The following is a 23290-nucleotide window of genomic DNA, read 5'->3' on the forward strand; positions in this document are numbered from 1 at the left end:
GTCACAAAGAAAAAAAATAATTCGCGAATTTTTCAAACTTTACAAAATTTCGCGAAAACCGTTCGCGAAAGCGATTCGGACTTCTCATAAAACTTCTGTCTTATTTTAATATCTTTCCAATGAGCCCAAGATCATGAAAATCAGACAAGTGGTTACTGAGATAGAAGCATTTTGCCTAATTAGCGAAATTGCGAACTTTATGACGTCATGAAACCGGAAGTTACCGGTGGATCCACCGGCATCCCTTCCAAATTTGATTAGAGGACCCCAATAAACAATATTCGATGGGCGGCCAAACTTTAACAGCCATGGTAACTCACTACTGTATATTCATACCTACTACTTGAGGTATAGGGGAATATACCCGATTACGACAAGAGGTCGCGAAGAGGAGGGCTATGGTTGGTAGAAATTAATGCCTTTCGTTGAGAACTTTAATTGTAGAATATAATGAGAGATAAAATTAATTTTTAACCACTCAGGCCCTTTCGCTCACTGATCTCTTTTCTAAAAGTTTAACTTGGCACCACTAAAGGCATGCGTATACCAAATCTGAGACCAATTGGTTGTCGAATGTGAAAGTTATGCACGTTTTACTTTCAAAAACAGCATCTCAGGAAATAATTTGTGAGGGGAGGGGGGGCTTTTAGACAGCGAAATTTGATTGCCGCCTGGCACACCTTCAAGGTATAGGCTACCTACTGCAAAAAAATTCCAGGACTCTAGGACCATTCCCCTAGAAGTAGTTCGAAACGACAGAAGTGGGTCCAGACGGACGGACGAACAAAACGCAAACAATAGCACATTTTTTTTAATTCTTAAAAAATGCGCTAAAAAGACTTAACGCAATTGCTTCCAGAGATATGTCCCTAATCTTCCCTTTTTTGTAATATTTGGGAAGAGATGGCGCAGGAAAATTGTTTCAAACCGCAGTTCAAGGATTTTTCTAGTGGGGGATCAAATTTTAAAGGAAATTCCGCTATTTGCAAGTTTAATTCTTTATTGAAAATTTAATAGAATATAAGTCCGCAGTTTTTTTTAAATTTCTACATATCCTTGTATGCTTGCTCGAAGCTTTTTGGGTTAGCATTTGGTGAAAAACAGTCAGTCCTTGGTGCTTGTAAAGTTCTTGTAGAACAAAATCTACACAGTGTTCTTATAAAGATTCGAATCAATCGTTAGTGTTTACGTATACGAAGAGGTAGTTTGGGAGTGTTATGTCTATCGAGCAGTAATCGCATAAGTACGGCCTGAAGTTATCCACCACAAAAAAATCATTTTTATAACAAAGCCAGTTTTGCCTAAATCCAGAATCAAGTGACAGTAAAGAAACGAAGATTCAGCAGGATCATCAATTGGTGTTTGTTTTTCTGCGTCAGTTAAATAAAATCGCAGATATGATCGGATATTAAGATTCTTTAAAGGTCATTAAAATTTTTTTTTAAATTTAATTTGTTTGAATCGACCACATGCGCGTGGTACTTTGCTTATAAGCCCTGAGTGCCTTATTTTCTTACACAATGGTTGATTTTTGTCGAATAAATTTGAGTAAATGATCAGCTGTATGTTTAATCGGGTCCAGGATTATGTCAGGTAATTAAAAATTTGTTAAATAATTCTTTGGAATGCATTAACAAAATTTAAGTGTTCATCGAGATTCGTAATAGCAGATGTGCCGCCGGACTTGCCTTGGGAAATTTTCTCTTCAACATTTAAAATTGTGGTAAAGTTTTAGTTTTTGTTGTGCTACCTGAACCGAATACGGATCCATCTCAATACATAATACTTTCTCACGTGTCTGAAAATTTGAAAAGTTAAACAATTATGCAGGAGAGAGATTGGTGTATTTAAAGGTAAAGAAATTTCTGTACTTTGCGGATGGCAGCACAGCACATTGAGACACCCAAGGATGCTTGTATCTTGTAATTGGTCTTTTGCACCTTTTAAAAGTCGCACAGTTGCCATGTTCCTCCTAGAGTTCTCTAAAGTATTTTTCAAAAGCCTTCAATAGAATTAAGTGCGTATTTTACGAATTTTAAAGAACTCACTAGTCACTATACAAACTTTGAAAACTTCATAAGGTTTCAAGACTTTTCGAAAGTTTTCAAGAACTATCAAAAGAAGTTCCTTGGAGTCCTTCTGAGCTCTTTAGGATTTTTTGAAGCACTTTTAAAGGTTATTTAAAATTATTGTTATTTAAAAACGTTAAGTATAATTAAAAGCATTCATGGTCCCTAAATTTTTCCTCTCTGAGAGTACTTATTCAATGGTCTCCTCCTTTCTTAACAACTGTCACAGTTTTAAATAATGTTTAAAAGTGTTTAACATCTGAAGATCAAATCGCACGATCCCACATCATCTGGAAATTTTAAATTTCACCTCTTTAGCAAATGCTTTTTTTGTGCCATAAGAAAAAACGTCCTTATAGCATCCGTACATTCATTAAAATTTGGAAGGCAGTAGAATCATTCTATAGGTAACAGAGTTACCTTTTACATTTCATGTGTTCTACTTTTGTAATTGAATTTTGATGATTAATTTTTAATGAGTGACCTTTAAGCCGTTAAAGCACTGAAATCCCATTCGATTTCCTTCAATTGAAATTCACGTGTATTGTTCATTTATGAGTAACACCTGGATAGTAATAAGTCCAAACATAAATTCTCTATATATTTTTGTATGGTACGTGCCTATAACCACCCCTAACGAGTACCTATATAAATGAAAGAATCCGCAATGTGCACTGTTAATAAAAAATGGTTTTTGTGACTGTGATCTTGGTGGTGATTTCGTCAGTGTGTGTTACCAGCGACAAATTTCCGTCGCTGCTCACGACAAATGCAACATTGGGTAAGACAAAAATTGATGCCTTTTTTAATAGATTTGGTTTACGGTAAATCTGTTTTTCATGGAAAATACCTACAGACGTTATTTTTGCTTGGGTGTAACTCGGAAATTATCACCTTTTCATATAACTGACCCTATTTAACTTGCAAGTGCATAAAATTTCCTACAAAGCTCACTGGTTTGGTTTGAAGTACTTTTTAAATAAGCTTTTGAGACACTTGCTAAAGATCCGGAGGCTCGTAGAACTTTTTAAAAAATATAGATACTACCATTGAATAAAAATTTATTATTGAATGATACTACATTATATTTATGTTGATTCATAATAGATATTAAGATATACCTAAATATCCTTCAGAAATTGATTCGTCGTATATTCCTGAGTCGTTCTTAAGGATCCTTTAGAGGATTATTCAAACATCTCTTTGAGATTCTTGGGTAGGTAACAGCAATTCAGCCCCAGTTGACTAAATAAACAATTTGATTGCGTGAAATTCATCCAACTTTCTTAATGTCAGTCAACTGAACAGAGCTTGAATTGTCCTGGTATGTACAACCGGCCCATAATTTGTACGATTTTTCAATGATTAATCTGGAAATTTCCTATAGAATATTTGAAGCATCTTCCAATCAATAAGAATTTTGTGAAGAGTAATTTATCAGCAATTCGAAGATTTTAGAGTTTCTTTTAGATTGTATACGTTCTAAAAAATTATATACAGATTCTGAAAATATGCTAAAAAGATTTTAAGTAGATTCTAAACACTCTAGCTAGACGGTTTCAAAAATGATGCTAAAAGGTTGTAAGGCGATCCTGAATTCTAAGACACTACAAATAGTCTAAAGTATTTTAGAGAAAATTACAAGGAGTGTCTAAGATTTTAAAATTCGTAGATGATTCAAAGAAGATTCTGAGACCCCCAAGGCAACTATAAGAGGAAGGGGTCTGGTTATAAGGGTTCTAATGATTCTGAATATTCGTACCACCTCTGCCAGCCCGACCAGTTCCTGCTAGAGGCTCAGGAGGAAAAATAAATCATTTGTTTGGACTCTTATTGACTCTGTCGCCACTACCTCCACTAGGTAGCAGTATGTTTTCCGCTGTGGAAATGTTCAACTTTCTTGTTTTCTTCTCGAAATGCTTAGAAAATGTTCGTCTGCATCGCGACGGTGGCTTGATGGAAGTGATGGCTCGCTCTTGTCGTAATTATCTTTCTTCGGGATCCACCACTGGCTTGATATATGCAGAAAGCTCTCTGCGAAAACGACCGGCGTAGATTTGGCAACAAGTACGATTGATTAACGAATACTCCCTTTCCCACTATTTGCACTCATATCTATAGGCACCTACAGCATTTCTGGTCCAATAAGCGCTTTGTCTTAAAACGATAAATTGTATAGAATTCCGCGCTAGTACAAGCTTTTTGGTATTCGACATTCGGTTACAATAAACATATATAACTCGTGTTATGAATAAATGAAATACTTAATTTCCTTTAAATATTCGCACACACCTTCACACATAGAAGGTCTATATTTAGATTATGCATTTTTACTAAACTGTACAATTTTCTGTGCCTGAAGACTTACAATCTAAACCCACCTTGGCTTTCCAACAAATTGTATGGACAAAATAAAAATATTCTTTTGAATTGACTCACAAATAAACCTGGTGTCTAAAAGTATCTGACCTCAGTTGACTTAGAAGTTGTCTTCTTGAAAGCGGATGTTCCCAATTTAAAATAATCGCACGCCAAGCTATAAGTAGGTAAAGGTAATGCGAGCATTCGTTTTGTACTCATCTGCCTGGAGCCGAAAATAGTCACTTTTCCTTAAACCTAGGCGTATCTATATGGAGAAGACTTTACTTTGTTTTTATTATCTGTATCTCTCACCTGCTCTAGCCTTGAATTAATTAAGGATTATACCCATTTGGGCTGCTTACTTACCTTCCAAACGACAATGACACTATCTACTTTTAGAAAAATTGCGTAATCCAACCTTTTTTGGCTTACGGATTTTATTTCTGTATTTTTGTCGAGATTTTTGATACATACACCGGTACAAAACGTGTCTATCGTCTAAAAATAAACCGTCGGATTTTCTTGAATAACACATTAAAGCAAAATCTGCATTTATTATTAAACCAGTATTATAAATAGTTAATAACATTATCGTTAGAATTATTTATTCAAAACATGCGTACAATGACGAATACAAATGTGTCTGACGAAATCAGAAAATAAGTTGCGTCTGTTAAAAAATTTCCAAATATTTATAATTAAGGCCCTACCCATTTGTCGTATTATGTTGCGTGTTTGTTTTCCAGTACCGTTTTTGGTATTATTTCTTTTTTACGCCCATGATCTTTTACCATCCCTCTGCACTATCCTATAACGCAGACAATTCTTCAAAATGTGTCCTAAGCTATTACTATTTCTTTTGTCTGTAGTGCCTGTTCTTCAGAAATTCTTTGGGTTGGTTTTTCTCTACTACATCTATATTATACATGTCATTTCATACTTTACTTTCTGGTAATATATAATTGAACATAAAAACATTAGTACAAAACGATACGACAAATATACTAACAATGAATGAATTTCGGAAAAACGAATGCAAATAATACAAATAAATATATGCATGTAAAATAAATATTAAAATATGTTAAATTTCTTACTTCGACATATGTGCAATTTGTAATTTAGTTGCATCATGCAAATAATTTAGTGTGTAAATTATTTAGTAGAAATGGGATACATGGAAGGTGAAAAAATTGCAAATATCAACATTAAAAGCTGTTAAAGTGTTAAGTGTAAAGAGGCAAGCGTAAATGAACAAAATTATTACTTCAAAACAGTTCAATACCACGCTGTGAAAATCTAAAACTTCAAAAATCCAAAAATTCAAACAGAATTACGTCAGTCTGCCAACATTTGCAAATGCAAATTAGTCATAACCCTCAACTGTACAAAAAATTCCTAAGCAGGATTTTTTACGCTTTTTGGTAGAGCACGAAGGAAAAACGCCAAATTTGTGTTGGTGACAATGCCCTTGCATCAGCAGCACTTAGCAGTAGTTTTTGATGGATGAACAGAGTGTTTCTGAAGCTCAACCTCCATTAAATTTGTGAAAATATCAAAATACCTCGGCAGTTGCTTGATGTTTCAAAAAATTAGGTTAGTACAATGGAATATTCTTAAACAATATCTCCTTGAAATTCTCAAACTGCTAAATCTCTTTAGTTCAGGTAAATTTGACATTTTTCTTCGTCATGAATTGCCTATAATAATTTAATCCCAAAACCTCTTAAATTCCTCACATTTCCTGGCCCTGGAAAATCCTTAAGTTTCTTAAATAAACCTACTAACACAACATTATTAAAATAGTTTTTAGTTTACTACCCCTAGTTTATCAAACTCTGGTTTATTCCCTACATCACTACTGCCTTCAACTTTTTACATATTGTTGTGTAATGGATGTTTAATTTTGGTTTAAATAATCGGGTTTTAATTCGGTTGTCTTATGTTTCAATTATAATAAGTTAAGAAACATCTGAAATTAATTGGGTGAATGTTTCGTTAAAGTTATCTTTTGTAAATCCGGTGGTTGCGATAAGAAGTTTTATTATCGCTGCGTAAGATGATTAAGTGTAGACGTAAGACGTAAACGCAGGTGTTTACTCGAAAACGCATAGAAAATCAAAGAAGGTACGGAAAGGTTTAAAAGAAAGAGAAATGGTTTTAAAGAGAAGAGACGGACGTGAATTGCTTTTTTTTGCGGTAGAGACTTTGGTTTATCGCATTCAGCGGTAGTTGAGCGTTATTTATTGCTCGACATTTAGTCTTGGTGATAGTGAATGTGTTATAGAAGAAAGTTGGTTGTGTGCCAAGGGATTTTATCTAATAAATCATTCAAAATGAATGTCTCACATTATCCTGATACCTTGTCCCATATTTGTTATATTTAGTCCCATTAAAGTATTCTCCTAATGTCATAAGATTTCATAAGAATTGTTTACGTAGGGCGATAAAAAAACTGCTGTAGGTATTGGATTGAAAAACAATTTAAGTAAATGGTTGAGGAGGTGCGTTTGACGCGTTGATGCTTTTGAGTATTTAATGAGTGGTATTATATAATAGGATAATTATCTCTTATAGTATATAATTTCTTACAGCTATCGTGGTCGATAAAGGGTTTATACCGGAAGACTATGACACAATACTGACAGCAATCGAAAAATATATGATATACGCGAAGCGAGAAATACTTAAACACGGCGGTCTAAATGTTATATATTACTCTTTGAGGGACATTAACGTCAAGAGAGGTAAATTCGAATGATTTTGTTTCATCAATCACCAATATCTTCATTTTCAGATATCACTGCTATGCTTACTCTTGTATCTTGCGAAGATACTTGGAAACTTTTCAATCTGGCTAGAGAAGAAAATCTTCTTCACATGGCAATTTCTGGTATACTTACCTAGTTTGATAAATTAAACTTAAAACAATATTTCAGAGCCGGACTGTCCCCGTTTGCCATTAGGTGAAGCTATTGTAACTCCCATGTTAAAAAATGGCGAAGAATTGCCACAGTTAGTCCTAGATCTCCGCACGGTCAATGCGTATAGATGGAAATCCGTAATTATACTATATGATTACACCTTAGGTGAGTAGATTGTGACTACTATTAGTGTATGAACTCAGCTTTTAGAAAGAGATATGGTAACCAGGGTTATATCAAGCTTTACCAGGGAGTCTTCGGATATACAAATAACTGGAGCCGCAGTTTCAATAATTGAGTTGGCCTCATATGCAAAATCTTCTGACAATAAAAATAATATTCGTAAAAAGCTCTCAGTGATTAATATCGATTCGGTGGGAACCAACTTTTTAGCAATTGTAAGTATAGATACGGTGCAAATGGTGATGAACGCGTCTAAAACACTTGGTCTGACAACTGCGAAAAATCAGTGGCTTTTCGTTATCAGCGACACTGATTGGAAGAACAATGATATTTCTTATGTAACCGACTGGCTCAGAGAAGGAGACAACATTGCTTTTGTTTACAATACGACAATGTCACATCCGTCATGCGTTGTAAGTAGCGTGGCCGTTATGGTATCGACTACTGATCAGTTTAGGGCGGACTTCAATGTCACGTGGAGGAGTTGCTGCAGATGTTCACTAAATCTTTGGAAAATGCAATTTTGCAAGAGACGGAATCGGCCATTCAGGTTTCAGATGAAGAATGGGAGGCTATTAGGCCAACTAAATTGGAAAGAAGACTTTTTCTTTTGCAAAACGTTCAAGTAAGATGAAACCAGAGCTGGGCAGAATACTTTTAAAAAGTATTTGAATACCAAATAGTAAATACTTTACACAAATCAAAGGTATTTGAATACTAAATACTTTTTTCTCCAACCACCTGAATAAGACGCTATTTTGTGACAATGTTCGGTACCTAAAATTGACGTTTTGCGGGTTAATCGCTTTCACCATGGCAACTGTACAAAAAGTGGATACTTTTGGTCCTAGTACCAAAGAGAAATTGACCTTGAAAGTTGGCCAATTAAAAAATTACAATCACGGAGATATGTCACATTGACATCGTTTTACATTGCAGGTCGGAAGGTGTTGGACTCCGCTAACGCGTCGTCCAGCAACTATCTTCCTCGTCCCGAAAACTGACATTTTTTGTACTAATGAAACAAATAACTATTACGTCTAGCACAAGCGAATACTAGATACAGATACATTGAAAAGTATTCAAATACTTAAAAAAATAAGTATTCAAATACTTTAGAATGTATTCGAATGCTTTCAAAAGTATTGTAATACTTTGAAATTTAAAATAGTATACTACTAGATAAAAGTCTTAATACTACTTAAAAAATCAAGTTATACTTTGTATGGGGTTAGCTTTTTTTATATTTCTATTGTTATATACAAATTTAAGGGGTGTAAAAGCGTATTATTATTATTATATAGGAGGTACCTACCAGGACCTTTCTTATACCAGTTATATCCTTAAGAATACGTGTACCAGTTTTCAAAGCGTACACATGGTGTTAAGGATATAAGAAAGGTCCCTATTGTTTTTAAGTTACGTAGACTATCGAGTTCGGTATTCAGATGTATCGGATTTTTATAATTGATTTTGTGACAATGGAAACTTTCCCTAAACATTTCTAAATTGTTCTCAAATATTTGAATAACTTAAAAGTACTGCCTTTTTCTAAGGCCAGAAAAAATTGTCTGAGATCGAATTGTTTTGGATTCTATACGCACAAAAATTAATAAGAAAAAGTGTTTTCCCGAGAAATTTTGGTGTAGTCGATTTTTGGTAAAAAAAGGAAGGTTGTACACTGCCTTTTTTTGAGGCCCGATAAAAAAATTGTCTCAGATCGACCCGGAAAAAAAATGTTCTTATAGAATGAGACCTGTAGAATCCATTATTTCAAACAGTTCCAAGATTGGGCTACTAGTTCAAAAGTTACAGCCCTTTGAATTTTCATTCGAAATTGGTTTCTAGTCGATAACTTTTTAAAGAGAAGCCTGATCGAAAAAGTACGAATTGTTTTGGATTCTACGCACCAAAATTAATAAGAAAAAGTGTTTTCCCGAGAAATTTTGGTGTAGTGGATTTTTGGTAAAAAAAAGGAAGGTTATACACTGCCTTTTTTTAAGGCCCGAAAGAAAAATTGTCTCAGATCGACCCGGAAAAAAAATTTTCTTATAGAATGAATCCTGTAGATTCCATAACTTCAAACAGTTCCAAGATTGGGCTACTAGTTCAAAAGTTACAGACCTTTGAATTTTCTTTCGAAATTGGTTTCTAGTCTATAACTTTTTAAAGAGAAGTCTAATCGAAAAAATACGAATTGTTTTGAATTCTACGCACCAAAATTAAAAAGAAAAGGTGTTTTCCCGAGAAATTTTGGTGTAGTCGATTTTTGGTAAAAAAGGAAGTGTATACACTGCCTTTTTTTGAGGCTCGATAGAAAAATTGTCTCAGATCGACCCGGAAAAAAATGTTTCTTATAGAAAGAGGCCTGTGGAATCCATAATTTCAAACAGTTCCAAGATTGGGCTACTAGTTCAAAAGTTACAGCCCTTTGAATTTTCTTTTGAAATTGGTTTCTAGTCTATAACTTTTGATTGAGAAGTCTGATCGAAAAAATACGAATTGTTTTGGATTCTACGCACCAAAATTAATAAGAAAAAGTCTTTTCCCGAGAAATTTTGGTGCAGTCGATTTTTGGTAAAAAAGGAAGTGTATACACTGCCCTTTTTTTCGAGCCCGAAAAAAAATTGTCTCAGATCGACCCGGAAAAAAATTTTCTTATAGAATGTGGCCTGTAGAATCCATAATTTCAAACAGTTTCAAGATTGGGCTACTAGTTCAAAAGTTACAGCCCTTTGAATTTTCTTTCGAAATTGGTTTCTAGTCCATAACTTTTGATTGAGAAGTCTGATCGAAAAAGTACGAATTGTTTGGATTCTACGCACCAAAATTAATAAGAAAAAGTGTTTTCCCGAGAAATTTTGGTGTAGTCGATTTTTGGTAAAAAAGGAAGGTTATACACTGCCTTTTTTTGAGGCTCGATAGAAAAATTGTCTCAGATCGACCCGGAAAAAAATTTTTCTTATAGAAAGAGGCCTGTGGAATCCATAATTTTAAACAGTTCCAAGATTGGGCTACTAGTTCAAAAGTTACAGCCCTTTGAATTCTCTTTCGAAATTGGTTTCTAGTCTATAACTTTTTATTGAGAAGTCTGATCGAAAAAGTACGAATTGTTTTGGATTCTACGCACCAAAATTAATAAGAAAAAGCGTTTTCCCGAGAAATTTTGGTGTAGTCGATTTTGGTAAAAAAGGAAGGTTGTACACTGCCTTTTTTTGAGGCCCGAAAAAAAAATTGTCTCAGATCGACCCGGAAAAAAAATTTTCTTATAGAACGAAGCCTGTAGATCCATAATTTCAAAACAGTTCCAAGATGGCTATATATATATTGTCTGAATTCCGTAGAATATATTATTATTTATTTATTTAGTTTAAGTTTCAAAAGTTACAGCCCTTTAATTTTTTTCAAATTGGTTTCTAGTCTATAACTTTTCTATTGAGAAGTTTGATCGAAAAAGTACGATTGTTTGAATTCTACGCACCAAAATTAATAAGAAAAAGTGTTTTCCCGAGAAATTTTGGTGTAGTCGATTTTTGGTAAAAAAAAGGAAGGTTATACACTGCCTTTTTTTGAGGCCCGATAAAAAAATTGTCTCAGATCGACCCGGATTGAAAATTTTCTTATAGAACGAAGCCTGTAGGATCCATAATTTCAAACAGTTCCAAGATTGGGCTATATATATATGTCTGAATTCCGTAAATATATTATTATTTATTTATTTATTTATTAGTTCAAAAGTTACAGCCCTTTGAATTTTCTTTCAAAATTGGTTTCTAGTCTATAACTTTCTATTGAGAAGTTTGATCGAAAAAGTAGCAATTGTTTTGGATTCTACGCACCAAAATTAATAAGAAAAAGTGTTTTCCCGAGAAATTTTGGTGTAGTCGATTTTTGATAAAAAAGGAAGGTTATACACTGCCTTTTTTTGAGGCCCGAAAGAAAAATTGTCTCAGATAGACCCGGAAAAAAATTTTCTTATAGAATGAGGCCTGTAGATTCCATAACTTTAAACAGTTCCAAGATTGGGCTATTAGTTCAAAAGTTACAGCCCTTTGAATTTTCTTTCAAAATTGGTTTCTAGTCTATAACTTTCTATTGAGAAGTTTGATCGAAAAAGTAGCAATTGTTTTGGATTCTACGCACCAAAATTAATAAGAAAAAGTGTTTTCCCGAGAAATTTTGGTGTAGTCGATTTTTGGTAAAAAAAGAAGGTTATACACTGCCTTTTTTTGAGGCCCGCGAAAAAAAATTGTCTCAGATCGACCCGGAAAAAAAATGTTCTTATAGAATGAGACCTGTAGAATCCATTATTTCAAACAGTTCCAAGATTGGGCTACTAGTTCAAAAGTTACAGCCCTTTGAATTTTCATTCGAAATTGGTTTCTAGTCGATAACTTTTTAAAGAGAAGCCTGATCGAAAAAGTACGAATTGTTTTGGATTCTACGCACCAAAATTAATAAGAAAAAGTGTTTTCCCGAGAAATTTTGGTGTAGTGGATTTTTGGTAAAAAAAGGAAGGTTATACACTGCCTTTTTTTAAGGCCCGAAAGAAAAATTGTCTCAGATCGACCCGGAAAAAAAATTTTCTTATAGAATGAATCCTGTAGATTCCATAACTTCAAACAGTTCCAAGATTGGGCTACTAGTTCAAAAGTTACAGACCTTTGAATTTTCTTTCGAAATTGGTTTCTAGTCTATAACTTTTTAAAGAGAAGTCTAATCGAAAAAATACGAATTGTTTTGAATTCTACGCACCGAAATTAAAAAGAAAAGGTGTTTTCCCGAGAAATTTTGGTGTAGTCGATTTTTGGTAAAAAAGGAAGTGTATACACTGCCTTTTTTTGAGGCTCGATAGAAAAATTGTCTCAGATCGACCCGAACAATTTTTTTGTAAAAAAAAAGGAAGTTTAATGAAATTAATATAACTTCGGCAAATACTTGATTAAGTTGGAAAAAAGGTTTGGTAATCGATTACAGGCAATAAGTATTCAAATACTATGCGAAGTATTCGAATACTTTACGAAGTATCCAAATACTTTTCAAAGTATACTAAATATTTGTGAAAGTATTTGAGTTAGAAATACAAATACTGCTTCCATAAAAGTATTTAATTACAAAGTATTTGAATACTTTAAAGGATTTGAATACTAAAAAGTATTTACAAAATCGAATACTGCCCAGCTCTGGATGAAACATTGTTTGGAAGAGTATAAATCATAGGTTCTCTTATAGAAACTAATATTAGATGAAGGAATCTGCGACAATTGCACCAGGTGGAGAATTGAGGCAGGAGAGACTTGGGGTAAAGAGTATGAGAAACGTGTACTACGAGCTGAGGACAAACTCATTAAAGTCGGAACATGGCGGCTTAGCGACGGTCCATCATTAGATGATCAACTATTTCCGCATGTAGCGCATGGATTCCGTAGGAAAAATTTGCCTATGATATCTTATCACGTAAGTTCCTGATATTCAATTTTATGTGAATGGGTTTGCGTTCGAAAAATAATTTAACCGGTGTTGATTCTTTCTCAGATTGCAAAATATCTATTTTTTACTGTCTTCTAAGAAGTCTTTTTTATCCGAAGTATTTGAAAATATTCAATAAGTTTTTTGTATTCTTTGAATATAGTACTGTACCTAGGGACAACTTACACCTTTCCGTCATCGAGTCAACCTCCCTTCTCCTCTCAGCAAATGAATGCAAACTGTGGAAAAAATTGTTTTGAAATTTAAAGTCAAAGTCTAAGAGGGGATACCATTGATGCGCAAATGAGTTCAAACTATGCACAAATGTAACTATGAAATGTGTAAGGAGAGATGAAAATGAATACAAACTGCACCATTTTAATTCTACAGAGCCCAAGAACAAATCTGAAATTCTGAAATTGACAAAAACTTGTCCTTTTGTGGTGGAACATATGGTAGATGATACGCATCACACCACAATTAATAGCAGTAGAGTCAACACAGTGGAATGTCAGCAAAATCAACACGGCCTTTTGTGGTAGAAAATTGTAACATTTGTGCCAAGCATAGACGCCAATATACCAAGAAAATGATCCCTTCCTCTACTCCTTTGTATCTATCCTCGACAAAAAATAGCTGTAGAATATTTAGAATTCCAAAAGGGTAGATACAACATATCTGGCTGTGATGGACTAATATTCGAGGTATTTGGATATTATCAACGTCACAACTACGTCTGTGACAGAACTAATAAAAAAAATGAAGGGATGGTTTTGCCCCCTTTGGGTCGTGGTCTTCGACTCTGGATCCCAATTTACAAGCGAAGAATGGAAAACATCTGCAAAGAATTATGAGCTGCCCCCAGTCTAATGGAGATGCAGACAGATCAGGTGCCGCGGGGGCTTTTTTATTTCCTCTCTGAACAAAATTGAGCATATCAACCTCTTCAGCCTGTTCGTAAATTAATAAAACTGTGCCTAAGTTTAAAAGGTAATAAATTGAGTTTAGATGAGGGTAAAAGTATCTACAAGGAGTTGCTTTAAAAGTACGGGTTATCTACATGTTAGATTTCGCATAGATGGTACCAATTTAAATTCTATGATTTCTGCCCACACATTCTCCATCGCGTGATTTTAGATAGTTATTTGGATTAAATGTTAGAACCGCTTTTTTTGACGTCATAATTGTTTACTCTGCCGCAAAACGTTACATTTCTCACGTATACACATCGCGAAATTTATTTATTTTATTTACCAAAACGGGTTGGTATTTATCCATTCACTTTTTAATTTTCGGAGTGCTCGTTAATCATTAATAATAAATAATTAATGATATTTCGGCATTAAGTTTATCTCGGAATGGGTTTTGCAATCTTGAGATGTAACATAACTTGCTCCATTCGCAAAACTATTTACATGTACCTAAATGGTCTCAATTTACAGAATCCTCCTTGGCAAATTTTGAAGTTGAACGAAAACGGAACCGTAACGGAATTTGGCGGGTTAGTTTTCGACATCATAAAAGAATTGTCGCGCAATTTAAACTTTACCTACACTGTACATGCTACTGAAGCAGAATCTTCAGAAACTTTAGTTAAAGACAAGGACTTTCTGCACCGCGAAAAATACAACGTACTAGAAATGACCGATCTTGTCACGGCCAATATTCCCCCTGAAATACTCAAAAAGGTAACATCGAAGGAGGTAGCTCTGGGAGCAGGTGGCTTTACAATTACTGCTGCATCTGAGAGACTTGTTAATTTTACTTATCCAATCAGTATACAGACATACACATTTTTAGCTTCGCGCCCTCGAAAACTAAGCAGAGCTTTATTGTTTATGTACCCTTTTACTCCAACGGTAAGTTGCATGGTACTGCAAAACTATGAAGGGAAATCACATCATATCATTCTTTAGACGTGGCTGTGTCTGGCAGCTTCCGTAATGATTATGGGGCCTATACTCTATTTCATACATAATGCCAGCCCGGTGTATGACTACAAGGGAATTCCGAGAGGAAAAGGATTATCGTCACCCCAAAACTGTTTATGGTACATGTATGGAGCCCTACTCCAACAAGGTAAATGTGCAGCTTACCTACATATCATTGAAAACCAAAAACAATTCAAAAAATGATTAGTTCTGTTGTTTCCACTTTTTTGACTTAGAGGACAAGAATCGACCAATAGTAAAATAGGTAATTTTTAGGCGGGATGCACCTACCATACGCCGACAGCGCAAGATTGATTGTAGGCACCTGGTGGCTGGTTGTGCTCGTCGTCGCCACAACGTATTGCGGAAACTTGGTCGCGTTTCTAACATTTCCAAAAATTGACATCCCAATTACCACGGTGGATGACTGCTGGCCCAAAGGGACACAGTTACCTGGAGCACCGCGAAAGGAAGCTATTTTTTGAAGTTGGCAAAGGTCGAAAGTCACGTACTGTGCCACAAAATATTACAATGCTTTTCAGGAATCTCCGTTGCCTAAACTGCGAGAGCTCTACCGTGGAATGATGAAGGATCAAATCGACTATGATAAAATGTTTTATGAAGTAGAGCAAGGAAGACACGTGTATTTCGATTGGAAAACGAAGCTGATCTATTTCATGAAAAAGCAATATCTTGTAACTGACAGATGCGATTTAACGTTAGGTGCGTTCACTTTTTAACCCATTTACGTGTTAATTAATAACGGGTGAACTGGGAAAATGATTTGTTTGTCTCTGTTGGCAGGGAGAGAGGATTTATTTGACGAAAAAATCGCTATGGTAATGGCACCAGACACCCCATATCTTACTCTTATAAATGATGAGTAAGTAAAGTATATATTTATTATTTTCACTCTTTCCTCAACCCAATTAACTTCTTTAAATCAAGTATGAGCTACTCTTTAATTTAAACTCAGACTCGCTTTTGAAAAATTCTCCCAGGAAGAGTGGCTCCCGAAAAGTTACTCCGAGCGCACCAATCTAATATCCCATAAGCTTCCACGGGCGTAGTAAAAAACGACGTCTGAAAATGTTTTTCACCTTTATAGTATAAAGTCGCTCAGTTTTTGTAAGCGAAAACGCTGCTATATTAGTAAAAGGGTTTTCGCCTTAGTCACTTTAGCGCATTTTCTATGCATTTATCAGTACCTCCCAAGTCTATGGCTATGTTTTTCTTTACTAAAAGCATCTATGGTTAATATTTCAAAGAAATATCTTCATAAATAAGAAAGTTGGCACTGCGCAGAATGCGCATAGCCTGCGCATGCGCATGTTCTAATGTTTACAATATGAGATATGTTTGCCTTTAATAATAATAATAATAATAATAAATTTTTAATCCGTGCGATTAGTTAACCAGGCTAGACCTGAGTTCTCACAAGAAACACCGACCATAATAATAATAATAATAATACTTCTTTATTTCTTAGTATATACAAATGAAGTCTTTTCAATGCATAAGAAGAAATACGTCCTAATGTATTACATTTACCTACTATTCTAAAAATTCGTTAATGGAATAGGGTTCCATGTTTATTAAAAATTGTTTTAGTCTTCTTTTAAATTCGTTAATATCCCTAGTCAGTTTAATACTTTCTGGGAGATGGTTAAAGAATTTCATTGAATTGTAGTAGGTGCCCCCTTTAACGGAAGCATCTATGATTAAAAAGATATCCCGATAAATAGGACAGTTGATATTGCGCATCCTGCGCATGTGCAAACTAATCTGATGTTTACAGCATGCGATACGTTTGCTTTTACTAAAAGCATCTTTGGTTAACATTTCAAGTAAATACCTCCACAAGTAAGAAAGTTGGTATTGCGCAGTTTGCGCATGCGCACATCTGATTTTTACTATATGCGATATGTTTGCCTTTACTAGACGTATATGTGGTTAACAGTCAACAGAATCTATTCATAAATAAGAAAGGTGATATTGCGCAGCATGCGCATACTCACATTATCCGTCAGAAAGAACGAATTAAATATACCTATTGAAATCTGTAGGAGTAGTTAAGGCCTCAGACCGACGACCAGACAGACGGACAAAGAAAGTGACTGCTTTAGCGGACCCAACTTAGAAAATGCGCTAAAGAGTCGGGTATTTTTTGGTTCTACGAGAATTGGGGTGTTGCCACGACAGCGGTGGCGAAGTTATGGCTTCCCAGCGAAAGATATTGTAACGTTATTTATAAATTCGGGTTCGATTTAAATCAATATTTATTAAACAAAACTAAAACACTATAAAAACCGTACAATTTATATCGATTATTTATATCACACACACTTCGCAATTTATATTTCCGCGCTCGATCTCGTTCGGTAGTAAAAACTGCCGCGATGTTCGGTCCGCAACCATTTATACACGCAAGCAATGTAAGTCCAGAACATCCGCGTACATTCTCGAATATTCCTACACAAATCCCACTATCGCGCGCGTAGAAAATTCCAGAGCTCCAAAGGCGACGTCATGTCTGGAGCGTTTCCGTTACAATATTATTTGAGTCCACGCGTAGTAAATAAATATGATACAAAATCCTACAAAGCCCAAAATCGCCAAATTTACCAAGATCGATTCTTTTAAGAATTATCTGACTATCTTCAATAAAAATGCAATGCAATTTCTTAAAGGGATTCGATCTTTATTTCACCTTACTTTCATTATAGCGTTTTCTAAAATCGATGGTACAAAATGGCACGGCCCTTCTTCAAAAGGTGACGCCTTAAAAAGCTGGACAATGTACAAACGAAAAATTGAATCTCCTGGAGAAATTCTTGGATCTTCTTCGTACGATTACCTTTTGTTGTATGGGTATGATCGGGCAATGAACTTTTTACTTATATCGACTGCATTCAGACTAGCTTTCCCCTTTCGCAATTCGAGTTATTACTAAAACACTTAAAAGACCAACCGCGAGACCAACCGATTTCAAAGCTAAACCCCGAAACTGCTTAATTTTCGTTTTCTAATTAGAGTTTTTTTATTAATCGAAATGCCAATTTTATTCGCCGGAAACCTCCGTTTGTGTTTGTATAAATTAAAAAAATTTTGGAAGCAATAGAAGATTTTACGGTAGGACAAGGACAGAATCGGATGGAAATAAGGCCAACAGGAAAAATAAAAAGAGCAAGACATGGAAAGATTCAAAGACAAATCGAGACGCAATTATGGACAAAAGACACGGTGGAGGATTATAGAAGGAGACTAGAGAAGCCAGTATTTGAAATAGGAGAGAAAGCACAGAGGAGGAGTGTGAAAATATAAAGAAGAGTATTAAAAAGACAGTAACATGGAAACAGATAAAGGAAGAAGAAGGCAGAGATAACAAAAAGGAGTGGTGAGAGAAAGAGTGTACAGAAGAAAAAAACAGATACAGAACAATGATGGAGAGAGCAAGAAAGAGAGAACAAAGAACTGGTACAAAGAAATATTTAAAGAGAAAAAGATGAAGGAACAGAAAGAATATGAAGAGCAAATCCGGGAAATAAAAACAGAGAAGAATGGGGAAAACACATTTAGTGGGAGAGAAATACAAATAGAGGACTGGCAGCACCACTTTATTAAGGTACTACAAGGGAATCAGGAGAAAGGGTATAGGATATAGGATGAGGGAAGAGAAGAGGTGGAAGGAGACGAAATATCAAGAAAAGAGATGGAGCAACGATTAAAGAGGCTGAAGAAAAGGAAGGCTACCGGAAGAATGGAAGGAAGGGTTAAATTGTGCCGATTTACAATAGAGAGGACAAGGGCTGTATGGAAAATTATAGGGGAATCTCAATAACGACGACGGTGGCGACTTATCTAAGCGATGGTACTGAATGCAAGGTGAAAAAGAGAAGAGGGCGTCAGAGGAAACACAAATGGGTTTTAGAAAAGGGAGGGAAACGATCGACTGTGTATATTTATTACACAGAACGGTAGAAAAGTAACTGGAAAAAAGGGCGGAAAGGTAATAGTGCTTTTCATGGACATAAGAGCAGCGATTGGCAGAGTAGAAAAGGAAAATTATGGGAAATGAGGACGAAATAATAGACAAAAATTTAAAGAACAGAATTAGGGAGTTATATGGAGAAACAAGAAGTAGGGTAACGACGGATGGAAGGAGGAAGGACAATAAAAGGATTGAGACCAGGATGCCCACTAAGTTCAACTTTATTTAATTTCTATATAAGGGATATGGAGAAAATATTAAGACGGTCAAAGTGGAGGAGTCGTGGTGGGAAGACTTGGCTTACGCGGATGGCACAGTATTATTTGCAACAGAGGAAAAACAGATGAAGTAAATGCTAAAAAGGATAGAGAGGTACTAGAAAAGAAAAGGAATGGAATTAAATGTCGAAAAAACGAAGATGATGCGATTTGGGGAGGCAAGTGTGGAGCAACCGAGCAAGTAAGAGAATTTAAATACCTAGGATATCAAACGCAACGAAATAATTGGACAAACGTACAAATAAGGGAATTAAGACCAAAGGGAGGGGTGCCGATGAGACAGGTGTGGGGAGTAGGAGAGAGGAATTTTAAAAATATTTTCAGATTAAGAAAATACCTTTTTGACGCAATGAGAAAAGAGGTGTGGAGTATGGGGATGGAAAGAAAATGGTCCATATGAATAAAAGGGAGCATATGCTTATACTTGCAAAATTCACAGTAAATACTCGTAAGTGCCCTTTCACCCTGGGCTGCTCCGAAGTTTTGCACTGCGTCCCATTCCGTGGCTAAGTAGCGCTGCTAAGTCGCCCAGTTTGAGGGGGCGCTTACGAGTATTTACTTTGAATTTTTCAAGTACCTATAAGCAAATGCTCCTTTTTATTCATATGGGCCAATGGGTCAAATCGAATGATCCCGTAGAATCACATCGCTCTGTCGCTTTTCTAGATCCGCTTTACACGTTGTTTATTTTTTTCTTCGGCAATTGGTGGAAAATTGGTGAAAAACGTTTGACTTTTTGAAGCACAAACTTTAAAGGTGAATCTTCGACTAATTTTAAAATAAAAAGTTCATATGAACATATGGGTTCGCAACGGCTGATTTCTAAGATACAGGGCGTCCAAAAAAAACTACCTATTTTATTTGGTTTTTGCTTATATTTTTGTTAAATAACATGGCAATTGGACGTAATTCGTGATACATCCAGTATCCCGAAGATTCACCTTTAAAGTTTGTACAAGTACTTAATTAACACCCTGTATGATGTTTCTTATTGCTTCTAATATGACGAGAAAAATATTGTTCAAAAAATCAAACCACCATTGGTTTTTCATCAATTTTTTTGTGGATAACCATGAATTGTCCAAAAATCTAAAGTCTGAAAGGTAACTGAGCTTTAAATAATTCCCTTATTAGCATATAGGTGGGTCAACTGCGAGGAAAAAAATATTTGTTTTTCAATCAATATTTATGAAGAATAAATATCCTTTGTATGTTTGTGTGATATTAAAATTAACTAAATATTCAAATTTTTCGTATTTTCGATTGACATTAATTCATTTTCAGCTATAAATTATGTTTTTTTGTTCCTGTTTTTAATATGCTAGCTAATTATTGATATCCCGAATAAACCATAGGTAATTACAATCATATTATGCTTGCAAAATACCACTAGATCTTTCTTCGTACGTCCGTCCGTCCGAGGCCTTAACCACTACAGTTTTCAATATATTTAGTTCACATCCCCACGACAGTTGGCTAAATTCTGGGAGAGGCGGCTACGCCAGGCATATGCCGAAGTATAAAAGTATTAAAGTATGCAGATGATTCTAGTAAAGACAAGCTATTGTAAAAATCAGATGTGCGCAGACGTAAACTGTGCAATATCGACTTTCTTATTTAAAGAGATATTTTTTGAATTTTTAACCAAAGATTCTTCTAGTAAAGGCAAACATATCGTATATTTTAAACATCAGGTGTACGCATGCGCAAACTGCGCAGTGCTAAGTTTCTTATCTATAACAATATTAATAGTCCAGGGAATAGAGGGTTTTAACTTGCAAAATGAGAAGTAGTTCCAATTTCTTTTGCATGTCATAGACAGTCATCTGGTGGTTAAGAATCTAAGTTTTCGACCTCCCACCCCTTGTGCTTTCCCCGTACCACCCTCAAAACCCCTGAAATTTGGTTGGTTTCTTAGTTTTTCAATCACGTCTTTTTAATGGTTCACTTTAGAAAAAAATATTGTTATCAGAAAATGGAGACCATAAAATTCTAGAGAACTTTGATATACACTACTTTTGTGTGAAATGTTTATTAAAAAAGATATAGAGCTTGAGAGTTGGTTATATTTTGAAGAATTCTGAAATTTCTATGTAGATGTTTTAACCAAATTTCATACTTTATCTCTATAATTAAGAGTTTTATGAGAAAATATCTTGAATTTATCGTGGTATAAATCCCTCTACCCTGCACCTAAATCCCTCTACCCTGCACCCTTACCAAAGGGGATGCATAATAATTCAACTTTCAACCCTTGCTAATGGGGTATTTGAATCACTGTGAGATTGTAGCGCTTTCTAATATACTTTTGAAATTAAAAACTTGTCTCACTTCAGTTCAGTTTCACCCCCCCCCCGCGCGGTAAAAATGGATATTTAAACGCTCTTGTAAAGTTAGTCAGAGAGTACAACGCTTATTACATATGTGTTCTATTCCTCTTTAAATATCTATTCCTACCGCGGATGGGGGGAGGGGGGCGGGGGATGGGGGATGAAGGATTTTAAGGATGAAGCTGAACTGAAGTGAGATAATTTTTTTGTTTCAAACGTATATTAGAAAGCCCTACAATTTCACAGTGATTCAAATATCCCCACTAGCAAGGGTTGAAGGTTGAATTATTATACATCGCCTTTGGTAACGGTGTAGCGCAGGGGGATTTATACCACGATAAGTTTAAGATATTTTCTAATAAAACTCTTAATTATAAAGATGAAGTATAAAATTTGGTTAAAACATCTACATACAAATTTTAGAATTCTTAAAAATATAAGCAACTCTGAAGCTCTATATCGTGTTTAATAAACATTTCACAAAAAAGTAGTGTATATCAAAGTTGTGTAGAATTTTATAGTCTACAATTTCTGATAACAATATTTTTTTTTGTAAAATGAATCTATAAAAAGATATGATTGAAAAACTAAAAAACCAACCAAATTTCTTTGGTTTTAAGGGTGGTACGGGGGAAGCACAGGGGGTGGGAGGTCGAAAACTTGGATTCTTAACCACCAGATATTCTTTCATGACATGCAAAAAAAATTGGAACTACTTCTCGTTTTGCAGGAAATGGTCCATTTTGAGTCTCTATTTCCTGGACTATAATGCCTTAACTTATTTTCCTTTGTACACATAAATAGTTCGTTATGTGACTTTAGGGCGAAAACCTCTTTTTTTTAATTTTATTTAAATCTGCCAGTAAACAACAATTACGACAGTCACAATAAAGCACAATTACTACCGTGGACGTCTCTATCAATTGTTCCTTCAATTCCTTTAAATACCTCAGATGGCTCTTGAAAATTAAAAATACCAAAGTGCCAATTTCCCGAATTATTAGCTTCAACAACCTGGATGTTTTATGAACAAACCGGAATATATTATGTTTATTTTCTTCTTCATTTTGATTTGGGTCAAAGTGCAGGAGTGATACGTATCAGTCCCTGAACTTGCACCCTTTGTCATTTATTTTAAATTTATTGTTCATGAACAGATTATGAAAAAAAAACTAGATACAAGTGGCTCTAGGTCTATTTTGGTTTTACATGAAAAAATCTGTTGGGTTGAATCAGTTTTTATTAATAATGGATGTAATTACTAGCTCTACTTTCATGCCATTTCAAAAAATTAAAAATTTCCATTTGATGTCATCGAAAATTGATCAGGACCCTCCAATTTACTTTAGGCACTATTTTTTTAAATTATTTAGCAATGTTTTTTTCAGAATTAAGCGATTACATCAAGTTGGTCTAATCGACAAATGGTATCAAAATTACTTACCCAAGAAAGACAAATGTTTTCAAGTAACACGAGTCACAGAAGTTACAAATCATACTGTAAACTTGGATGACATGCAAGGAAGTTTCTTTGTGCTGCTATTAGGTAAGACATAATCAAAAATGTGCAACATGTTATCCGTATTGCACGTCGCCCAAATAACGCTAGATTTAGAACTGTTCTCAATTTGTACAATTTTAGGATTCACACTTGCATCGTTGTGGTTGTTGGGGGAGGTATTATACACAACATATAAAGCTAAGAAAAAGGAACAGCTTCACCCATTCGTTTCGTAGATAGAAACATACAACAT

The 23290-nt window shown here is 34.9% G+C and overlaps 1 protein-coding gene across 1 annotated transcript; it reads left to right on the forward strand.

Moving 5' to 3' along the window:
* Positions 1-2713: 2713 nt before the first annotated feature.
* LOC116164944 (ionotropic receptor 93a) lies at positions 2714-23286 on the forward strand. The gene is given in 15 exon segments (XM_031479205.1): positions 2714-2850; positions 7025-7177; positions 7228-7323; positions 7370-7519; positions 7565-7950; positions 7995-8162; positions 12770-12994; positions 14449-14865; positions 14923-15085; positions 15214-15363; positions 15366-15433; positions 15480-15660; positions 15742-15820; positions 22925-23082; positions 23179-23286. Coding segments are annotated over 15 exon segments (2583 nt in total). The 5' UTR covers positions 2714-2756; the 3' UTR covers positions 23274-23286.
* The last annotated feature ends 4 nt before the right edge of the window (positions 23287-23290 follow it).

This window comes from Photinus pyralis, unplaced genomic scaffold (assembly GCF_008802855.1).
Source record: "Photinus pyralis isolate 1611_PpyrPB1 unplaced genomic scaffold, Ppyr1.3 Ppyr1.4_LG2, whole genome shotgun sequence".
Classification (NCBI taxonomy): Eukaryota; Metazoa; Arthropoda; class Insecta; order Coleoptera; family Lampyridae; genus Photinus; species Photinus pyralis.